This window comes from Pelobates fuscus, chromosome 13 (genome assembly GCF_036172605.1).
Source record: "Pelobates fuscus isolate aPelFus1 chromosome 13, aPelFus1.pri, whole genome shotgun sequence".
Lineage (NCBI taxonomy): Eukaryota > Metazoa > Chordata > Amphibia > Anura > Pelobatidae > Pelobates > Pelobates fuscus.
In genome coordinates, this window is record NC_086329.1 from 91,704,577 (window position 1) to 91,728,851 (window position 24,275).

Consider the following 24,275-nt stretch of genomic DNA (forward strand, 5'->3'; position numbering starts at 1 on the left):
ATTATGTCCTGTGTTGTATTAAATTAACACTCCAATTAAACTTCTACAATTTAGTAGCTATACCCCCCTGAAAACAGGCATGCCATTAAATATTTTTTCATTGGGTGCATATCTAAACAGCTGTCAAAAGCTTTCGTTCTACTTCTAACCCCACCCAGACATTCTGTGGCTGTCCAATCACAGGACTACCCAATGCAGATCCATGAGAAGTCTGTGCAAGGCAGGTACTCTGGGAGTTTAGGTCTATTTGGGCACAGCCCTCACTTCATTATTCACATAAGGCCAAAGAGAAATATACACAGTCAGATTTCAAGTCGTTTTTATTTTTGCGCCAAGTGACGTTACAGGTAATCTCATTCTACACACTTCTCTATGACCCTTATCTCATACAGAAATAAATACAAAACGTTTCCCCCGCCAGGTCACAGTATAATGGAAGAGGACCGAGTATTCTCGAACAGCTTCAGGGAGAGCTGTAACAAGTGCCATTTCAGATGGGACATCCAGACAATACCATCTAGTCTTCTTATGGTCTTCATTCATGCTGAGGTGCTTCTGGGGCAGGTCGGCCCTGGTCTTCTCCCTTCTTCTTCTGGCCGGACACTATGTCATCTATACGCAGCAGCAGAATAGCAGTCTGCGGGGGAGGAAGGAAGAATTTGTGAGCAAGACAAATGTACAGGTAAGCTGTGTGTATACAAGTAATGTTGCATTTTAGATCTCGTTAGGGGTACCTTGCATCAATTATAGCAAACCACCCAAAATGATGGGTGAATATGCAGGATGTAATGGGGAGGGAAGCCGATGTATAAAGAAAAGGACATTGACATTTAATTGACATTAAAGAAGAAAAAAAAAAAAAATCAAAGGGGGCTGTAACACTTACCTCTACAGCAGTTTTGTAAGTTTGCAATTTAACAGCCATTGGTTCCCAAATTCCCAATTCCTTCATGTCCACAATTACACCAGCCTCGCCATCTACACCCCAGCTTTGACATCCCTCCTGAGTATGCTTTGCCTGGGAGAGGGATGGGGGAAACAGGTTGCAGTCATTAGTCAAAAATATTTAGCAATTTGAGTTTTGTTTTTTTTAATCCTAGAAACAATTGCGCGTAAAGAAATACAATAATCTTGATACTGAAGAACCAGGTCAAAACCAGGCACACAGCAGGGAGCAGAGACGCACATTTGAAATCAGTGGTTAACAGATAATACGTCTTTAGAGACGTTGCAGAGGACTTCTCCAGAAAAGCATTTACTAACTAGCAATCAGAAACACTGAATCCTTCTTACTCTGAGAGATGTTAACAGACGAATAGTGCTAGCTCCGCAGTTCTGTATTAGCGTCCTTGGAATGACTTCGAGTGCGTTAGCCACTGCGCGGTATGGCCACTGCTCCACCCCAGTCATGCCCTTGGATTTCTCGGTAAGGCTGTGTGCCACACTCATCTCAGTGGCTCCTCCTCCTGGCACCAGGTAGGGACTGATCATCACATTGCGGCAGACTTGCATGGCATCCTGAAGATTGCGTTCCACTTCCTGCAGGGGATAGAATTTAAAGTTAGAGACAAAAATCACACTTTGTTTCACTAGGATGTGTTGTCTGAGTGTGAATATACCACTGGCACATTTAGATAATGATCTGTTCTGTACATAGCCCCTAACATAATTGCATGCCCATTTTCAGAAATATTTGTATCCACAATTAAAGGAACACTCCATGTACCATAAAAGACATCTGATCCTAGTACAGTTTATGGTGCAAGAAGAAAAAATAATTAAATGCAAAACAGATTTTTTTTCTCCCTCAAAACAATTACTGGTCAACATGCTAGAACACACTCACCGCAAGAATCTCTTTGCTGGCTCCTCGGAGAACAATGGTGCATGCTTTTGGTTCTTTGCACTCTGTTACGAAAGCAAAATACTCATCGCCTATCTTTTTGATTTCAAATAGTCCAGATCCAGTCCCCACATCTTCCTCCTTAAGTTCGTCTGTGCGGCTGGCAATACGGGCACCGCAGGCTCTGTGTTAAAGAACAGAAAGGACTCAGTTTCAATCTTAAAAAAACATTCAAAATAAAACACTAAGACTTTCAGGACACGCATTTACCAACATTAATGCAGTGGAAGACAGAATGGTTTTCATATTGTCTTATCTCCATGGTGGTATATAAACCAGAGTTAAACACTATATAGGCCCAAGCAGTAGAACGGTTGCTACATACATGTCTTAGAAGGACGCGGGTGTTAAGCGTGTTGCAGTCCAAAAGAATACTCTTACAAAGACCTTAGGGGTCTCTTTATACCAGCGGTCTCGTTCTAATAATGCAGAGTTACTAAATAGAACAATACAGTGGGAGATGATTTCAAGAAACTACTAAGAACGCAAGCAGGACCCTAAGAAACTTAGAAAAAAAAAAATCACTTTAATGCAAGCCAGTGTAATAAATGGGTTTTTATTCTCCGTAATTAGAGATTGCAGTTCATCTCGGCTACATACGCTCAACCCATCCATTTACCTGGCTATTCTGTTGTTGTCCGTCTTGCGTACTCTGCGAATGGCTGTTATGTTGGCTTTTACCAGGTAATGCTGAGCCAGATCTGAGGAAACAAAAAAAAAAAAAACGTAGCATGAGAACAGTTGATCGTACAACGGCCAAGGACAGAGAGCTTGATTGGAATTCAGGCTTATGCCAATTTAATTCCTGGGAAAGGAGAAAAGGCTTTAACTCAAACCTTATGGATGACTCATGTTCGTGTAAACTTTATTAAGTGAAACTGTCACATTCCCATTTTCTTGCACAGCCTGATAACCAACTAAAACTTGTTATGGACTGTGCTTTCATTTATGTTAAAAAGTCTACATAGTTTTTTGGGATTCTAATTTAGACTCCACACGTGGCAGCCCTGTCCAGAGTACACCATGTAAATTAATTTAACCCTCACACTGCAGCACGAGTATGGCACTATGGATGGAATGCTATAGTGAGCCCAGAGCATTACGGGATATCACCACCATCTTGGCCATGGTCATGCTGCTATATATGGAGTCTTTGCTTGCCTCCACAACGCACCCCTGTAAGCCCTTAGAAAACATTTAGTGGGGCGAGAGATGATAAACTGTTACCTCCGGAAAAGTAACAGCCAGAATAGTGAGGTCCATGGACCATCTAAAGCACTGGTTCTTAATCTTTTTAGACAGGGAACCAAAGAACACACACAGGACTGGGCTTATTACTAATCGATCAACAGGAATATTTCTAAAAAGTCTGAAAAACCCAGTCATTACTCCCTCCCTAGAGTCAAAGGAGTCCCCACTGGACTGGGGGAGATTGTACAGAAACACAACCACCTTGGGTGTGATCACTATGACGTGTTATTGTAAACTTACAGAAATTGCATGGAGACCAGCTTTTGGGTTCTGACCTAGGTAAGCATCACTACACTTTACTCACACTTTGGTGGAACTGAGTTTAGGACAATCTCCTAGTCAAAACATCTGGATAAATATACAGGGCTTAACATTTTATGTCCTGGGCTACTAGCCAGGCCTTAAAATTAGCTTGATGCTGCAAGTCATAGCATTCTCCGTGGTGAATTAGTATGTGCCATGGTGAATAGTAAGTGAAAATGTTTAGCCCTTGATATACATGCTATAGATGTCTATATATGGAGAAACACTTCTCTGTGCAGACTTCAGCATGCCACAAATAAAACAGGTTTGTTAGACTACACCGCCACCTAGTGGCCTGAGCCCTGCAATTGCAAACTAGACAGTAAAATATACGAGGAACTAGAGGGTGTTCTATATAGAGGAGGCCTTGTATAACTTATTGACTTGAAATCCCAATTCCTACAAACTTACAATTCACAGATGTACAGAAGATTCTCAGAACCCAATTGGGTTTGCTATGGACAAATTCCAAGTCTCCGATATAGACAAGCATTAAGTATTATCCTATAGGTGACAGGTCATGTGCAATAATGTATACATTTCCCCTCCTTACCAGAGATTCCCTTCTCGGTAATAACAAGGTCTGGCTTGAGGCGGATGATGTCTTCACAGACCTGCTGGATGTACTCCTCTTCCATCTGCAGAAGTCTATTGAAGTCCTCTTCGCGTGTAATCTCAATTTCAGTCTGTAGGAAAGGGGGGGGGGGGGGGGGGGTGATTCAGTGACAGGTGTAAACATTTAAACTGTTATCCTAACTGTACTACATTGATTCTGACTGATTAACACTGTGCCTTTAATCTCACCTGGCTCTCCCCTTTCTTGTACTCCAACGAGCAGTCAAGGAGAACGATACGTGGGTTCTTGATATACCGACGCATTTTTGGGTGAGTGACGTCCTTGTTCACCATGACACCTCGCAGAACTTGGGAGTCTTCAATGATCCCTCCAGGTATCTGTCAAAACAGGAGCATTAAGTCAGCATCTACCAGTGAACTGGAAAAGCATGGCAGTGATGCCAATTCACCAAACTGTACTCGAGTGGTTCTAGTGCAAAGTGGCTGGAGTCATCATGGTTTGTGTGAAATTGCATGAGCTGATTAACAAAAATGGGGTGCACCAGTCAAAGTCCTAAACCATGGCGTCTCTGTTGGGGCACCACTAATGCAGAAATGAACCTCCACATTAACTCATTCATGTTGGAGGCAAGTATCTGACAGTTTATTCAAAGCCTAAATGTGCTCTCTGATTGGCGGGCGACATCAAGCAGCCAGTTAGATTATTCCATTTTGTACAACTATCTGAATTTGTGTGCTACTTTATATAAACAGCCATTTACAGACATTACTGGCCCTTTAAGCTTGTTGACACCAACATTTTAACAGCAAAGAGAGTCAGAAATGTTACAGATCAACTGTTCACACACAACCCATTCATTCATATTCCGGTTATTCTGCAATGCACTCCGCCTTAGTCCTTTCAGACTAAAACAATAAATGTGGCGGTCTAATATGGACCCACCTTGTTGCTATGCAAACACTTTACATTTGTCCATTAGAAACCAACTGAAAAAAACAGAGAGCCTCAACCTACTGCAAAGCCTATTGTGCTGAAGAAAGAAATGGGCGCTATCACAATGACAAAAGAAAGTAGGCGAACATGTATGAAAATCTCAGTACCATAAGCACTTCAAACGTACTGCAATGTCCTCCAGGTCAACTCTAAACAGTTAACTGGGCTGGATATAAACTGAAAAAGCATTTATGATGGTTTAAAATGATCTTACTTAACCCCTTAAGGACACATGACATGTGTGACATGTCATGATTCCCTTTTATTCCAGAAGTTTGGTCCTTAAGGAGTTAAAGAGACACCCTAAATCACTTCAGCTTGCTTTTGCCGGACCGGATGAGGAAACTGTCGTCACAGACAAACAGTATCCTTGGACAGAGCAGCACTGCCACAAGAAGCGGCTCCCCACCGGATGTCAAGATGAGTAAGCCTTAATGTATTATTGGTGCCTGGTTCGTAATAGGATAAAGGAACACAGACAAAGTTAAAACAGGATCTTGGTTTTAACATCGGAGAGCTCCTTAGTTTAAAATCAGAGTTACCAAAAAGGTAGATCCCCAGAGGTTTTAAACCCATTAAGGAATTCTAAAGACATGCACAGTATCATGGGAGTTGTAGTCCTACAACATCTGGGGATCTGGCTATTGGGCACCCCGGAATCATAAACCCCTGCTGGAGAGAGCTTTCAAAGATAATAATCCCTCCCTACTAACCAGTTGCTAACGATTAAATTCACAACCTGATGGGGTAGAGGTTTGCAGGCACACTGAGCAGTGCACCAAGAGACATTTTCAAGTTAACTTTTCTTTTTAACTTTATTCCAAGGACATCCTCGTCCATAAGCGGCCTGTTACCAAACAGAGAATATGCCAGGATATATAGTGTGAGGGGTTCAGTGGGGGGAGAAGGAGCAGATATGCAACAGAGACAAAGCCCTGTGTTATAAACTGGGGTTCCAAGGACAGAGCAATCACTGTGAATCATACAACTACAACAGCTTGAGGGCTGCCATTACAAGAACAGTACAGCTTTAAATAAAAATAAAATAAAAAAAAAGTACAATTTTACAGTAAAAAACTGTTTAGTAGATAAACCCCAAATTAATACATGCCTAAGTTTTGTATGCATGTAGTCATTGTGGTTATTTCTAGTAAGAGCCTGTGAATGCTTAAGTTCTTATGGCTGCAGCCTCTACAAGCCCCTCTTTTCCCCTAGAAGAGCTGCCCTTTTAGAAAGGAAGGGGTGCTGCAGAAAACAGGGGATGAGAACACGCAAAATGACACACATACGCTGGCTTGTGCTCAGGAGTAAGAGGGAACACGTTACATTGTGGGAGATGGCAGAGGTAGTAAAGCAAACAGAAAGAGGAAGAGAACCTCCCGTAAGTTTAAATGACTGCCGGAGAGGCGGATTATTAAAAATGGGATACTTAATAGGCATTGAGTACTTCAGCAAGGAAAGGAGATGTAGCCAAGATCTTTGTATGTTTTACTTATATTTACAAAGAGAAGTTGTAATCTGTGCCTTATATAGTCACTGACCAGCATTGGTATTCTGATTGGCTAGGGGATTCAGACCAATCACAACACTCCAATGAATTAACCTATGATGTTCTCTCATCCCTCTATCTAAAAGCACCAGGCTTTATGTTTCAAAGTAAGAGAGAACATGCCCAACACGTCTACAGGCAGACATTTGATGCTTATAAAGCAGTTTTTGACTTACCTTTTCTACTTTAGCATATTTTTTGATGTCAAACTCCGTTTTGCCATTCTCCTCAAACTCCACAGTTTTCACGGCATCCAGAGCAATATTACAGGCCAAGTCTGCCCAGAGCTTGATCGCCTTAGTGGTGACAGCACTGTTAATGATTTTCAGCATCAGCTCCCTGTTATTAACATCAACCGGTGTGCTGCGAAAAAAAGAAAATACAATGAACACAGCAGCATGGCTAAAGAATAACAGATTTTCAAACTGGAATAAAAACAAAAAAAAAAAGATGGAAACAAATTGATTCTTTTAAAGAAATGCTTAGTGATGGCATGCTGTGAGAACTTTATTTTAAGCTGCTACAATTGCAGGGATGGGCGTTATTTACTTAAAGTGACATTTTCTACGTTTCTAAAACATTAAAGGAAAACTATAGTGCAAGGAATACAAAGTTCTATTCATAGCACCGTAGTATCCAACAGGTCCCTTCTGTCACTTACCTGAATTTTTTTTTAAAACCTAAGCCTAAATTGCTTTACCATAACCAGTACATTTTAATCAACAAGTTATTCAATAAACGTATATTAAATTATATTTCCCAGCTATTTGTGTGGCTCATATCCCAATTACCCAGAAAGTCTGTCTCAGAAGTGGGTATCCCCAAGAGGCATGATATAGATAAGGTAGATAGACCAAGATATTGTGAACCCCCAAATAAATTGTGTTTTAGTGGTTTTTTTCTCATGTCCCTAAGTGGGATCAAGACATTCACAGACAGAGGTGCAAGCACTGTACCTAGAAGTCAAAACACTGTCTCGTCTGCTGCCAGAGCGCCTACCTGCCACACAAAATGCAGTGTTCGTCAGTCTTACCTTAACTCATTAAGATGATTTATCATATCATCCAAAGCCTTGCGGTAGGCGCTGATTATCACAGTCGGATGCATTTGCTGCTCTAAAAATTGCTCAGCGACAGACAGCATTTCACCGGCTGGGGAATATAAAAATAAAATAAGCGGAACATTTAGACATACAGAACTTTGTGAATACCGTTTAGGAAGTGGTTGAAACATCCAGGACACTTACCCAGAATGATGACAGATGTGGTCCCATCTCCAACCTCCTCATCTTGGGTTCGGCTGATCTCAATCATGGATTTGGCTGCCGGGTGCTGCACCTGGATCTAATACGGGAAACAAGGAACGTTAAAGTTAAAACAAGCCAAAAAATTGAATATCCAACACACTTTAAGGAACACTTCAAAAATTTGCAGTAATACCTTTTACTCGTGCTTTACACAGATTTTTCACAAATTAGCTCGCCGCCTTCTGGCTATTGATGGCCAAAAGGACCAAGGGCTGAAGTCTCCTATCCAACGACTACCAACAAGATTTAACATAAAGACCTATAGTATTGCCCACACTACACAGCAAACAACGCTGGTATACTATGCCCAGCTAGTTATTCTGAGCCACCTTCCTAACCTTAATCCTGACTAAAAAGAAATAAATAAACCATGGAGATTCCTAGCTTATTGACACATACTACCCCTCTGGAACTTTTGGTCATCGTACACATGCCGTTTACCCACAGTATGTTACTTGAACATTCAATATCTATGGTTGTAAATGTACTCTCAATCACACAAAACTAAATAAAAAACAATTTAGAAAAAAAACAAAAACAAACAGTAAATCTTTTTACTCACACTTTTATCAAATAGAAAGTCCCCTCTCCCAGCTATTCTGCCCAGGGGAAAACTGTCAGTGACAACAGTCTCCCCCTTCCAGTGCAGCAAAATTGGTGCTTTATGGCAAATGCCCCAAGCGCACCAATCAAATGCAGTGAGATTGCACAATAATTTGCTATCATAAGGAAGCATTCTTCCACGTGGAAGCTCTTCTCCTGGTTATCAGTGTGACTAACAAGAACACATTCATAGCATTGTTTCTTAAAAACACAGAAGATTTTAGGTAAAGTGATATTGTATCTGCCAAAGTAGTGCACACGGACCTCTCGTAGAATAGCATTGCCATCATTGGTCATAACAATCCCACCCATCGGATCCAACAGCATCTGAAAAGGAAAAAGAAATGTAGCTATTATGTTGTATAATGAACAGAAAAGTAAAAGGGTATTAACATAAAAAAAAAAAAAAGATCTTGCCATTAAGGAGTCAGTCTAAGCACTACAATCACTACAGGTTGCTATTGTGGTGATGCTACCAGGTGCCCCCTGGAGCCGTCCCAGAAATAACTGTTTTCGAATGGTTTGTGATTTACACGATTCCTATAGTCACCTACAATATTCCACCCTCTTCAGATGTACTAGAAGAGAAATGTTGCCTTTCGGATTAGATAGCAATTTTGCCTCTATTTGGATGGAATTCATAAATTGAGAGCATCAGCTGTAGTCTACAGCCAAAGAATTCTATCCAAAAAATGGGCAAAAATGTGTCACTAATGAGGAAGTAGGGAATTCTGCATTAATGATCTCTAAAAAGGAGCCGGTCCTGGGCACCCAAGTAAGTACTAAACCGACTGACCATTTACAATTCATTTGTTAAATCACTACCTTTAGTAATTAGTGAGGAAACAGCAAATAAACTGGAATTTAATTATAGCTCAGTTGCTATATCAAAATATGTGAACATATACAATAATTTATTAAAGTGTAACTCATGGCACACACTGCTGACTTTCATTTAAAGAGCATTACATTGCTAGCTGAAGTATAGAGTTTAATTTAAAGCCACAGTTTAGCCACTTGCCCACCTGTCAATTTGCGGAATTAGAGCTATATGCCGGCAGTACACAGGTCTTATAAAGAAGTATTGGGTAACAAAGAAAGCAGTAGAAGTCTCCCTCAAGCACCTCTCTTGCTCTGTGTCACAGTGTCACTCTCACACTGACTGGGGCAGACATGTTGGCTATGAAGCTAGGATTGTCTGCGTCACCCGTAATGAATGCCCTGCTTAAGGGAGGGTCCCCAAGCAGTTACAACTGCACAGAGTTCAAGTATGCACCTTTCAAAGAGCAAATGGCAACAGGTAAGATTTTATCAGTCCCTAAAGCAATAAAATATATAAATATTTATATGTGATACATTACCGTATATACTCGAGTATAAGATTAGTTTTTTAGCACATTTTTTGTGCTGAAAAACCCCCACTCGTCTTATACTCGAGTCAATGTCTGTATTATGAAAACTTACATTGCCATAATACAGACCAGGACCGCCGGGCTCATTACAAGCCCGGCGGTCTTGTTGGGGGCTGGCAGCGAGCTGTTACTTACCTTTCCCGCAGCTCCTGTCAGCTCCCTTCTCCTCCACTGTAAGTCTTGCGAGAGCCATGGCAACGCTCCACACGGCACTCAGACCGAGGAGGAGGAGAAGGGGAAGGGAGCTGCAGGAAAAGTAAGTAACAGCTCGCTGTCAGCCCACATCCTGCACAGGCCATGCCACTGGACCACCAGGGACAAAAAAAAATCTAAATAATAATATAATTAAAAATTTTCTATTAAAATAAAAATATAAAAAAAAAAAATTTAATATCAAAATAATATTTTTTTAAAAAAATAAAAATGCCCCCCCCAAGGTTACACACACTGCATCATATACATATAGTCAATAAGTTTTCCCAGTTTTGGGGGGTAAAATTAGGGGTCTCTACTTATATTCGGGTCGACTTATACTCTAGTATATACGGGTATATAAACCACTGATCACAAACAATACAGCCCGCTGTAGTGGTTATGGTGCCAAGAGTGCACTTGCAACCTCCTATACTAAGCAAACTGTTTTAGTAGTACGTTGTAAAACTTACTTGAGTCACTCAGAATGCCGATGGCCAAAGCCCAAGCATTCTTCTGCAGGAGAATCCGGATAGCTCTACAGCACTAAGCAGGGCCATTGAGGGACGTGCTTTATTCTGAAAAGACATCCAGCTTCTCCAACAGAAGACCAAATGCAGGTTACACTCTGGGGACACAGGTAAGTGGTGTCACAGTGCTAAAAATAATTCCATTACTTACCGTCGGACAGCAACAGGGCAACTCTGGCATCATGACCACTACAATGGGCTGTGCTGGCTACACTGCCTGAGCGATCTTTTAAATAGACTACTCACACCTTTAGGATCTGGGTGTCTAAATATAAAGTCACAATAAGGTGTACCAATCATAGATATATGGAAAACAGAACTTAATTTATATCTTGTATTTAGCACATTGTTAACAAATGCATAGAAAACAGGATATGCTAGAAAACAAGATTATCTGCAACAAAAAGAGGACCAGTGCCCTTTAAATCAGCATAATTAATACTTTTTCCACTACAGATGACAGCTCACCTTCATCATGGCTCTTGGTCCCAAGCATGTCCGGATGATGTCTGCAATAGTCTGGAAATTTAAAGAGACGGCGGTTGGTAAACCAGACCATTTAGGAGTTACACTCAATTCTAAAAACATTTGTGACACTGATTTGTACCTTGGCAGCATTAATGTTCCCAGACTGGACCTTTCTTCCGGACTCTCTCCTGACGTTCTGACCTGTAAGACAGAGGTGAGAAGGAATTCTTAAATATGAATCATTCCTTATGTGTTTTATCATCAAATCTACCCAATTTAATGGTATGGATTGCTCACAATCATGCAAGTGAATGATAATTAGAATGTAACCATATATATTTTGGCAATTAGAAATTCTACTCCCGCAAGAGCTGAAATATTTTTTTTATTGGTGAAATGCCTGTGATATAGTCTACAAAGTGTGCAGGAACTTAGATTATTTTCATGGCCACGCTAAACATACCAAGTGCGACTAAATAAGTCTTCCCTTCATTTGGCAAACATCATTTTGTTACCCACACAGATGCATTAAGAGATTGTTTATGATTATCTATGATTTGAAGAGTTGGCTTTTCTCTAATCTGCTACAAGTAACATAGATCAAGGAAAGAAAAAACACTTTTTTTGTTGGAGTAATTTTGTTTTTGTTTTAAGTGGTTTTGAAGCTTTGAGTGTCCCTCTAATTTTTTTCAAGGGGGAAGTAGAGAACCAATTAGCATGTGCTGGCAGCTATATGTAGCCTGGTGCTATAGAGAGCAACACATCAGGCACAACATTAAAACCACTGAGAGGTAAAGTGAATAACAGTGGTTATATCATCACAATGGCATCTGTCATGGGGTGGGATATACTAGGCAGCAAGTTAACAGTCAGTTATTGAATTTCAAGTGTTGGAAGCAGGAGACATGGACAAATGAAAAAAATCTGAGTGACTTTGACAAGGTCCATATAGTTCTTGCTGGGTCAGAGCATCTCCAAACTGGCAAGTCTTGTGGGGTATTCCAGGTATGCAGTTGTTAGTACCTACCACAAGTGGTGCAAAGAAGGACTACTGGTGACCTGGCGTCAGGGTCATATACAAACAAGGCTCATTGATGCACATTGTGGGGAGCGAAGGCTAGCCTGTCTGGTTCCGTCACACAGAAGAGCTACTGTAGCACATATTGATTAAAACGTAATGCTGGCCATGATAGAAAGGAGTCAGAACACACATTACATCGCAGTTTGCTGCGTATGGAGCTATGCAGCCACAGACTGTCAGAGTGCCCATGATTACCCCTGTCCTCCACTAAAAGTGCCTTCAACGGTGACGTGAGGGTCAGAACTGGACCATAGAGCAATGGAAGAAAGTTGCCTGGTCTGATGAATTAAGTTTTCTTTTAAATCAGGCAGAGAAGAGATGCACTATAGGAAGAAGGCAGGCTGGCTTAGGGAGTGTTAAGCTTTGGGCAATGTTCTGCTGGGAAACCTTTGGTCCTGGTATTCATGAGTGTTGCAAACCACATACACCCCATCATAGGAATAGTGTTCCCTGATGGCAGTGGCCTCTTTCAGCAGGATCATGCACCCTGTGAATATTGTTCAGGAATGGTTTGAGGAACATAACAGTTCAAGATGTTGCCTTTGCCTCCAAACTCACCCGAACTCAATCCAATTGAGAATCTGTGGGATGTGTTGGAAGAATAAATCAAATTCATGGACACCCCACCTCGCAGGACTTTAAAGATTCTGCTGTTAAAGGGACACTATAGTCACCTGAACAACTTCAGCTTAATGAGGTTGTTCTGGTGAGTGCTACAGCTACCCGGAGCCTTTTTCTTGTAAGCACTGTATTTTCTGAGAAAATGTGTTTACATTGGAAGCTTGGAACACCTCTTGTTGCAGTCAATCAGACGGCCACCAGAGGGACTTCCGAGTTCAGAGGCCCTAAAAAGGCCTCTCGTCTGATGCATTCGGGGTGAATACTTCAGACGGGCTAACAGCACACAAAGCACTGTGAACGCGCTTTGTGTGCTGATAGCCTGTCAGCACTGCTGTGGGCGTGGCTTCAGCTGACAGCTGAAGCCCGAACCCACAGGGATGCTGTCTGTCCACAATTGTGGTTGAAGGGGGGGGGGGGGGATCTACTCTCCTTCCCCCCCCCCCGGCCCCCACCCCTGTGCGGCAGATGGGGGCCCTAAAATGATCAATAAGGGGGGGACCTACTGTCCCCCCCGGCCCCCACCCCAGTGCTCTGTGTCATTTTACAAGCGTGGGAAAGTTCTTTGGAATTTTCCCACGCTTGTAAAATGACACAGAGCACTGTGATTGGATGGATTTCAAGCCATCCAATCACAGTGCTCTGTGTCATTTTACAAGCGTGGGAAAATTCCAAACGAACTTTCCCACACTTGTAAAATGACAAAGAGCACTCTGATTGGCTTAAACCCACCAATCAGAGTGTTCTTAGCCTAACTGCAGGGCGGGGCAAGAGGCCCTGCGGAGCTCAGTCTGCGCAGAGCCCTCCATGGGTGAACATGGATTGGTTTTTTTGCGTCGGATATTATAGCTTTTTATTTGCCCTTTTTTGGGGCTCAAGAAAATGGTCCCCCCCTCATTATTTTTAGGGTGAGGGGGGTAGGTAGGGAGATAATTTTTGGGGGGGGGGGGGGGGGGGGGTTAACTAGGGTCGTCGTCCCCCCCCTTTGTATTTAGGGCCCCCATCCGCCGCTCAGGGGTGGGGGCCGGGGACAATAGGTCCCCCCCCTTATTGAAAAATTCCAAAGAACTTTCCCACGCTTGTAAAATGACACAGAGCACTGGGGTGGGGGCCGGGGGGGACAGTAGATTCCCCCCCCCCCTTATTGATAATTTTAGGGCCCCCACCCGCCGCTCAGGGGTGGGGGCCGACAATAGGTCCCCCCCCTTATTGATAATTTTATGGCCCCCACCCGCCGCTCAGGGGTGGGGGGGGGCAGTAGGTCCCCCTTAAATAAATGAAAGTACATATAAAAGCAAGAAGGAAGGCTGGGGGACCTGTCTTTCTTGCTTTTATATGGTGACTATAGAGTCCCTTTAATGCCTTGGTGCCAGATACCAAAGGACACACAGATCTTGTGGAATCAACGGCTCAATGCATTATAGCTGTTTTTTTTTATTTTTTTTTTTTTTTTTTTTTTTTTTTTTTTTTTTAAATTCTTTATTTTTACTGTGCAAGAAGAATTACAAGTATAGCAAAAGTGCCACAACAGCACGCATAGATTAGTCAACAGATTTTTCAGATAGGCACGTAAAAACTGCACATTTTGTTTTTTTGTATTACGTTGGAACATGCTAGATGCAATTGAGATGTATAGTGAGGAAAACAAAAAATATAAGTGGTAGGCCAAAATAAAGGTCATGCGCTCGGTTAGGCTGTACGTGGCGTTTAAGTGGGCTATGTTTAACCATGTATTAGCCTCAATATATTTACTCAGGTGTTCTGAGGTTTAACATGCTCTTAAGATGGGTCTAGATGAGTAGTATCACCCAGGCTGGTCTGATTTGCGCTTGCTGGTGTAGGCCCTGGGAAATGTCCGTGGGACGGAGAAGCTGCCTCTTCGATATGCGTCGCTTCTTGTACAGCTGATGACTCGTTGGGCTAGATAGGGTTGTCGGGTACACTTTTCCGCCGGAGTGGACGTTTGGGCAGAGTCAAGTGTTTGGTGTCCTGCAGGCCGCCCGGGTCGGGCCTCAGCTTGGCAGAGTCCATTGGGATACATTTTATGTCTGAGGAGGTCTGTCGCTTGGTGTCGTCTGCGCCCCTTCGTTTGGGCTGCCGCCTTGCAGAGCTTATGGTCAGCGGGCAAGCTTGTGGTCGGTTTGTGAGGGCATGTCGCTGTGTGTAGTAGTCCCTGTACGCCATGGTAGGTAAGCACTTTCAGCAGTTTCGTCCCATTACGTGCCCCGCTTACCCGTGGTATCTCTCGGTGGCGAGATAGTGTAGGCCTCGCTTGGTGAGCTATGGTGCGAGGTATGAGGGTCGCAGGCCTCTCCGCTCCATCAAGGCTCCTACCCGCAGTGCTGATCTTTGCCGAGGGCTCGTTGTGGTGGTGGCCCGTTTCTCCCGCTGCAGTACACATGGCGTCCGCCATTTTAGGTAGTGCGCCTGGGTCCCCATGCGGGGCGACAATCTCCCTGGGCCTTGCTCGTGTAGCCTTTGGGTGAGGACCGGGATCACCCCCCCGGTCCATAGGGGGGGGAAGCGGGGCCGGTTCCGCCCGGGGCTGGGTCTCTGGCCGGGTGCTTTCTGGCAGGATAGTGGGGCAGCGGCCGTCTGCCCCACTCACCGCCGGTGAAGGCCTCGCCCGGTCTGACGGCGACCTTCCCTCCAGGGGACTGAAACTTGAATAGCCGGCCTCTCCCTGGAACCAGCACCTCTTCGGCATTGAGAACTGTTGCTGTCGGTCCGAAATTAACATTTTTTGTCGATTTTATGCACGGTTTTGGCTGTAAATTAGCAGGAGCTGCTCTTTCATGCGACTTTCCCGCTCGGCGGTCCGGCCCCGCCCCCCATTATAGCTGTTTTGACAACAGAAGGGTGACCTACACAATATTAGGCAGGTGGTTTTAATGTTATGGCTGATTAGTCTATGTACATACACACAAAATCAGAGATGACCTAGACAAGTGTGTATAAATAATATGAGCAGAGGACGGTAACACACATGCCTATAATATTACATCTGACTCAAGTTGACTGGTCACATACACACAACACTAAGTAAAATGCTAATTAAGCTGTTGCACTGCATTCAAACGTTAAAGTGAGGAATGTCAGATTCAGCGCCACTGTCTAGGTACATGCAAATACATGTGTAATTGATACCAGTCTGCATGGTCCATGCACACACATACACAAATGATGACACTCTGTATACGGGTAACTGATTTACTATTATAGCCCAAGGTTATGCACTTAACCTTATTTATTTACATTAGAAAACCATGTGTAAACGATATGTTAGATGGTCTTGCTCTAACCTATTTCCATATCTCTCTATAGATGAAAGGTAAAATGATCTCAGTTTATAAATTTATCTATTTATCTGTATATGGAGTATCATAAAAAGTAATCTCACAGTGAGGGTCTATCCTGTCATACTGGGTGTCTGTCCATCTCAGGCCCTGCTGTGGCTGTTATAGTAATCTCACAGTGAGGGTCTATCCTGTCATACTGGGTGTCTGTCCATCTCAGGCCCTGCTGTGGCTGTTATAGTAATCTCACAGTGAGGGTCTATCCTGTCATACTGGGTGTCTGTCCATCTCAGGCCCTGCTGTGACTGTTATAGTAATCTCACAGTGTGGGTCTATCCTCTCATATAGGGTGTCTGTCCATCTCAGGCCCTGCTGTGACTGTTATAGTAATCTCACAGTGAGGGTCTATCCTGTCATACAGGGTGTATGTCCATCTCAGGCCCTGCTGTGACTGTTATAGTAATCTCACAGTGAGGGTCTATCCTGTCATACAGGGTGTCTGTCCATCTCCGGCCCTGCTGTGACTGTTATAGTAATCTCACAGTGAGGATCTATCCTGTCATACAGGGTGTCTGTCCATCTCAGGTCCTGCTGTGACTGTTATAGTAATCTCACAGTAAGGGTCTATCCTGTCATACATGGTGTCTGTCCATCTCAGGCCCTGCTGTGACTGTTACAGTAATCTCGCAGTGAGGGTCTATCCTGTCATATAGGGTGTCTGTCCATCTCCGGCCCTGCTGTGACTGTTATAGTAATCTCACAGTGAGGGTCTATCCTGTTATACTGGGTGTCTGTCCATCTCCGGCCCTGCTGTGACTGTTATAGTAATCTCACAGTGAGGGTCTATCCTGTTATACTGGGTGTCTGTCCATCTGCGGCCCTGCTGTGACTGTTATAGTAATCTCACAGTGAGGGTCTATCCTGTCATACTGGGTGTCTGTCCATCTCAGGCCCTGCTGTGACTGTTACAGTAATCTCACAGTGAGGGTCTATCCTGTCATACAGAGTGTCTGTCCATCTCAGGCCCTGCTGTGACTGTTATAGTAATCTCACAGTGAGGGTCTATCCTGTCATACAGGGTGTCTGTCCATCTCAGGTCCTGCTGTGACTGTTATAGTAATCTCACAGTGAGGGTCTATCCTGTCATACATGGTGTCTGTCCATCTCTGGCCCTGCTGTGACTGTTATAGTAATCTCACAGTGAGGGTCTATCCTGTCATACTGGGTGTCTGTCCATCTCTGGCCCTGCTGTGACTGTTATAGTAATCTCACAGTGAGGGTCTATCCTGTCATACAGGGTGTCTGTCCATCTCCGGCCCTGCTGTGAGTGTTATAGTAATCTCACAGTGAGGGTCTATCCTGTCATACAGGGTGTCTGTCCATCTCAAGCCCTGCTGTGGCTGTTATAGTAATCTCACAGTGAGGGTCTATCCTGTCATACTGGGTGTCTGTCCATCTCAGGCCCTGCTGTGAGTGTTATAGTAATCTCACAGTGAGGGTCTATCCTGTCATACTGGGTGTCTGTCCATCTCAGGCCCTGCTGTGACTGTTATAGTAATCTCACAGTGAGGGTCTATCCTGTCATACTGGGTGTCTGTCCATCTCAGGCCCTGCTGTGACTGTTATAGTAATCTCACAGTGAGGGTCTATCCTGTCATACTGGGTGTCTGTCCATCTCAGGCCCTGCTGTGACTGTTATAGTAATCTCACAGTGAGGGTCTATCCTGTCATACAGGGTGTCTGTCCATCTCAGGCCCTGCTGTGACTGTTATAGTAATCTCACAGTGAGGGTCTATCCTGTCATACAGGGTGTCTGTCCATCTCAGGCCCTGCTGTGACTGTTATAGTAATCTCACAGTGAGGGTCTATCCTGTCATACTGGGTGTCTGTCCATCTCTGGCCCTGCTGTGACTGTTATAGTAATCTCACAGTGAGGGTCTATCCTGTCATACTGGGTGTCTGTCCATCTCAGGCCCTGCTGTGACTGTTATAGTAATCTCACAGTGAGGGTCTATCCTGTCATACTGGGTGTCTGTCCATCTCCGGCCCTGCTATGACTGTTATAGTAATCTCACAGTGAGGGTCTATCCTGTCATACTGGGTGTCTGTCCATCACTACCCTGCTGTGACTGTTATAGTAATCTCACAGTGAGGGTCTATCCTGTTATACTGGGTGTCTGTCCATCTCAGGTCCTGCTGTGACTGTTATAGTAATCTCACAGTGAGGGTCTATCCTGTTATACTGGGTGTCTGTCCATCTCTGGCCCTGCTGTGACTGTTATAGTAATCTCACAGTGAGGGTCTATACTGTCATACTGGGTGTCTGTCCATCTCCGGCCCTGCTGTGACTGTTATAGTAATCTCACAGTGAGGGTCTATCCTGTCATACAGGGTGTCTGTCCATCTCAGGCCCTGCTGTGACTGTTATAGTAATCTCACAGTGAGGGTCTATCCTGTCATACAGGGTGTCTGTCCATCTCAGGCCCTGCTGTGACTGTTATAGTAATCTCACAGTGAGGGTCTATCCTGTCATACAGGGTGTCTGTCCATCTCAGGCCCTGCTGTGACTGTTATAGTAATCTCACAGTGAGGGTCTATCCTGTTATACTGGGTGTCTGTCCATCTGCGGCCCTGCTGTGACTGTTATAGTAATCTCACAGTGAGGGTCTATCCTGTCATACTGGGTGTCTGTCCATCTCAGGCCCTGCTGTGACTGTTACAGTAATCTCACAGTGAGGGTCTATCCTGTCATACAGAGTGTCTGTCCATCTCAGGCCCTGCTGTGACTGTTATAGTAATCTCACAGTGAGGGTCTATCCTGTCATACAGGGTGTCTGTCCATCTCAGGTCCTGCTGTGACTGTTATAGTAATCTCACAGTGAGGGTCTATCCTGTCATACATGGTGTCTGTCCATCTCTGGCCCTGCTGTGACTGTTATAGTAATCTCACAGTGAGGGTCTATCCTGTCATACTGGGTGTCTGTCCATCTCTGGCCCTGCTGTGACTGTTATAGTAATCTCACAGTGAGGGTCTATCCTGTCATACAGGGTGTCTGTCCATCTCCGGCCCTGCTGTGAGTGTTATAGTAATCTCACAGTGAGGGTCTATCCTGTCATACAGGGTGTCTGTCCATCTCAAGCCCTGCTGTGGCTGTTATAGTAATCTCACAGTGAGGGTCTATCCTGTCATACTGGGTGTCTGTCCATCTCAGGCCCTGCTGTGAGTGTTATAGTAATCTCACAGTGAGGGTCTATCCTGTCATACTGGGTGTCTGTCCATCTCAGGCCCTGCTGTGACTGTTATAGTAATCTCACAGTGAGGGTCTATCCTGTCATACTGGGTGTCTGTCCATCTCAGGCCCTGCTGTGACTGTTATAGTAATCTCACAGTGAGGGTCTATCCTGTCATACTGGGTGTCTGTCCATCTCAGGCCCTGCTGTGACTGTTATAGTAATCTCACAGTGAGGGTCTATCCTGTCATACAGGGTGTCTGTCCATCTCAGGCCCTGCTGTGACTGTTATAGTAATCTCACAGTGAGGGTCTATCCTGTCATACAGGGTGTCTGTCCATCTCAGGCCCTGCTGTGACTGTTATAGTAATCTCACAGTGAGGGTCTATCCTGTCATACTGGGTGTCTGTCCATCTCTGGCCCTGCTGTGACTGTTATAGTAATCTCACAGTGAGGGTCTATCCTGTCATACTGGGTGTCTGTCCATCTCAGGCCCTGCTGTGACTGTTATAGTAATCTCACAGTGAGGGTCTATCCTGTCATACTGGGTGTCTGTCCATCTCCGGCCCTGCTATGACTGTTATAGTAATCTCACAGTGAGGGTCTATCCTGTCATACTGGGTGTCTGTCCATCACTACCCTGCTGTGACTGTTATAGTAATCTCACAGTGAGGGTCTATCCTGTTATACTGGGTGTCTGTCCATCTCAGGTCCTGCTGTGACTGTTATAGTAATCTCACAGTGAGGGTCTATCCTGTTATACTGGGTGTCTGTCCATCTCTGGCCCTGCTGTGACTGTTATAGTAATCTCACAGTGAGGGTCTATACTGTCATACTGGGTGTCTGTCCATCTCCGGCCCTGCTGTGACTGTTATAGTAATCTCACAGTGAGGGTCTATCCTGTCATACAGGGTGTCTGTCCATCTCAGGCCCTGCTGTGACTGTTATAGTAATCTCACAGTGAGGGTCTATCCTGTCATACAGGGTGTCTGTCCATCTCAGGCCCTGCTGTGACTGTTATAGTAATCTCACAGTGAGGGTCTATCCCAGGGGTAGGCAACCTTTTAGCAGCACTGTGCCGATATAGGATTGTGATGTCCCGTAGCGTGCCGGTCCTATTTTTTTTATAAATCGAGGTGTGTGTGCTGCCGTATTCTGCTTGTGTTATTTGTACTGTAATTGCTTTGTATCGTTGTATTTGTGCGTATATATGCAGGGCTGTCTTTAATAATGACTGGACCCTGGGCAAAGCATTTGCTTAGGGCCCCCTGGACCTTGTCCCCCCTCCCAGGCATGCAATCACGTCCTCCACCTCAACACAGTGGCAGACCTAAAGTAGAGAGGTGCAAGAATTCTTGGCGGTCTCCCTGTTGCACGGGTGATAAAAAGGTAGATCCCCATCTGTCGTGCAACTCCAGAAATGCATTGACAGCTGGGGCTCTACCATTTACTCATGTTTGCAGGTCTGTATTTAGCACTAAGCAGTTTTTGTGTGTTTTTGTGGAATATGTTTGTATGTGGTGTTGGCGTGATTGCAAGCACACACACACACATACACACAGATATACTGACACACACAGAGACATACTGACATACACACAGACATGCTGTCATACAAACATACTGACACACACACTCACAGATATACTGACACAGATATACTGACACACACACAGACATACTGACACACACAAAGACATACTGACACATACTGACACACAGACATGCTGACACACAGACATGCTGACACACAGACATACTGACACACACACAAACATACTGACACACACACACTGACAGACATACTGACACAGACATACACTTTAAAACTCACCCTCCAGTTTCCTACCTTTCCTGCTGGTGGCTGAAGGCGTTCGGAGTTGGGGTCTAGAGCTCTTGGCCAGCCCCCCTCCAATCTGCCTACTCTTCTTTCCTGCGTGCTCCTCTCTTTGTGGGAGGAAGTGATGCGTGGCCGTCACTTCCTCCCAGCCTGCTGCCGAAAAGCAAGGGGCCTGCTCGCGCTGTTAAAGCACCTCAGCGTGTGCCGGATCCCTGCTGACAGAAGCCCAGTGGGTGGTCCTTTGTGCATGGGCCACCCGGTGGGCCTCCTTAGTGTGCAGATTACCAGCCAGAGGGTTAGAAATAGTTGAGGCCAGCAGGGCTCACGGTGCAGCTGCCCAGTTTGCCCCACGTTAAAGAAGGCCCTGCGTATATGAGCTATTATATTGTTTATGTTCATGAGTAGTTTATGGTATTGTGTATGATACTAATGAATGTAAGCTGTGTATGGGTGCTGCTTGTGGAATTGTGTGTGTGTGGATGGATATGTCAAAGTGTGTGTTTGGTAGTGTGTGGGGGCTGTTTGGGGTATTGCATGTGGGGTTGTGTGCATGTATGTGGATTGTTAGTGGTGTTTCGTTGTGGATTGTGTGTATGTTTGTGTGTGGGCTGTCCGTATTATTTGTATGAGGGGAGGGTTATTCTGCAGCTCTGTGTATATATAGCAGTGTGGGTGGCTTCCCTGGGTTCCAGTGGGGACTAGTCTGGCCAGGTACAGGTCAAGGACAGGAGCTGCAACAGCAACTGCGAGCTGCTCTACTACAGTGTGGTTTCCTATTCACAAGTGTTGGGAGGAAGTGATCTAAGATCACTACCTCTATGTGCTGCAATGCATAAATTGAGGATTGTCCTTCACCACCTTTTCGGATTAGCAGATATCTGAAGTTTTACTGGGACTCCTGATAGGCCAGAGCCTGTTTGACTCTAGCAGCCTTGAGTGCCGTGCAAAGACACCACGAGTGCCGTGCATGGCACTAGTGCCGTAGGTTGCCTACCCCTGGTCTATCCTGTCATACAGGGTGTCTGTCCATCTCAGGCCCTGCTGTGACTGTTATAGTAATCTCACAGTGAGGGTCTATCCTGTCATACAGGGTGTCTGTCCATCTCAGGCCCTGCTGTGACTGTTATAGTAATCTCACAGTGAGGGTCTATCCTGTCATACAGGGTGTCTGTCCATCTCAGGCCCTGCTGTGACTGTTATAGTAATCTCACAGTGAGGGTCTATCCTGTCATACTGGGTGTCTGTCCATCTCTGGCCCTGCTGTGGCTGTTATAGTAATCTCACAGTGAGGGTCTATCCTGTCATACTGGGTGTCTGTCCATCTCAGGCCCTGCTGTGACTGTTATAGTAATCTCACAGTGAGGGTCTATCCTGTCATACTGGGTGTCTGTCCATCTCTGGCCCTGCTGTGACTGTTATAGTAATCTCACAGTGAGGGTCTATCCTGTCATACTGGGTGTCTGTCCATCTCTGGCCCTGCTGTGGCTGTTATAGTAATCTCACAGTGAGGGTCTATCCTGTCATACTGGGTGTCTGTCCATCTCAGGCCCTGCTGTGACTGTTATAGTAATCTCACAGTGAGGGTCTATCCTGTCATACAGGGTGTCTGTCCATCTCAGGCCCTGCTGTGACTGTTATAGTAATCTCACAGTGAGGGTCTATCCTGTCATACAGGGTGTCTGTCCATCTCCGGCCCTGCTGTGACTGTTATAGTAATCTCACAGTGAGGATCTATCCTGTCATACAGGGTGTCTGTCCATCTCAGGCCCTGCTGTGACTGTTATAGTAATCTCACAGTGAGGGTCTATCCTGTCATACTGGGTGTCTGTCCGTGTCCGGCCCCGCCGTGCTGTGGTAATGACATGGCGGATTCCTTCCCCTCTATTATAAGAAATACTCCCCGCACCCCCCGTGTGCCGTTCCCCCAGCCCCCACTCACTGAGCACTAGCACCGGGCGGCCCATCATCTTGGCGGCGGACAAACTGCGCTGCGTACCGGCAAAAGGAAGAAGAAGCTTCTGGAGAAAGAAAAAAACGGCTCCTCCCCCTGCGTGCGCACCCTAACGGCACGTGACGTCCGTCTGACCAATCAGAACCCGCCGCAGGACATCTCCGTCCAATGGGAGCTCGGGAGGGGGGGAGGGCGGGAACAGCGGGCTCGCCTTGGCAAGCTTGGTTGGCCGCGCAGCATGGAGATGGAAGCCGCGTGGTGACCGTTGGGACAGTGCGCCTGCGCGATGCTTCGCGAAGCATGCCGGGAGTTGTAGTTTCAGAACCCCTAGTGACAGTTTATTTCATTGCAGGCCTGGGAGTGGCATGCAGGGTGTTGCAGTTTGTAGATTTATATTTTGAGGCCCGCCCCTAACGTAAGAAAGTGTCTGATGACTAAATTAGGTATAGGGTAAGGGGATAGGGTGAGAGAAGCTCCCACATACACTGAATTCAGAGCACAGTTATAATACTAGGGGTAAAGCGACATGAGTGCAGATAATACACAGGGCGGATAGAAAATAGAGAGTCCGAAATACCCAGCGTGAGGGCCAGAGAAACACACGGCGGAGAGTCCGAAATACCCAGCGTGAGGGCCAGAGAAACGCACAGCGGAGAGACCGAAATACCCAGCGTGAGGGCCAGAGAAACACACAGCGGAGAGTCCGAAATACCCGGTGTGAGGGCCAGAGAAACACACGGCGGAGAGACCGAAATACCCAGCGTGAGGGCCAGAGAAACACACAGCGGAGAGTCCGAAATACCCAGCGTGAGGGCGAGAGAAACACACGGCGGAGAGTCCGAAATACCCAGCGTGAGGGCCAGAGAAACACACAGTGGAGAGTCCGAAATACCCAGCGTGAGGGCCAGAGAAACACACAGCGGAGAGTCCGAAATACCCAGCGTGAGGGCCAGAGAAACGCACAGCGGAGAGTCCGAAATACCCAGCGTGAGGGCCAGAGAAACGCACGGCGGAGAGTCCGAAATACCCGGTGTGAGGGCCAGAGAAACACACAGCGGAGAGTCCGAAATACCCAGCGTGAGGGCGAGAGAAACACACAGCGGAGAGTCCGAAATACCCGGTGTGAGGGCCAGAGAAACACACAGCGGAGAGTCCGAAATACCCAGCGTGA

At 45.4% G+C, this 24,275-nt stretch overlaps 1 protein-coding gene across 1 annotated transcript; it reads right to left on the reverse strand.

The window, feature by feature from the left end:
- Positions 1–317: 317 nt before the first annotated feature.
- On the reverse strand, positions 318–23,201 carry CCT3 (chaperonin containing TCP1 subunit 3). The gene is made up of 14 exons (XM_063439238.1): positions 23,093–23,201; positions 11,227–11,288; positions 11,088–11,138; positions 8,750–8,812; positions 7,823–7,919; positions 7,610–7,727; positions 6,753–6,939; positions 4,262–4,411; positions 4,011–4,143; positions 2,523–2,604; positions 1,847–2,027; positions 1,294–1,539; positions 887–1,018; positions 318–637 (listed from the first exon to the last, which is right to left on the reverse strand). The coding sequence occupies exons 1-14, from the start codon at positions 23,118–23,120 to the stop codon at positions 536–538; spliced, it is 1,632 nt and encodes a 543-aa protein (XP_063295308.1). The 5' UTR covers positions 23,121–23,201; the 3' UTR covers positions 318–535.
- Between the last annotated feature and the right edge of the window lie 1,074 nt (positions 23,202–24,275).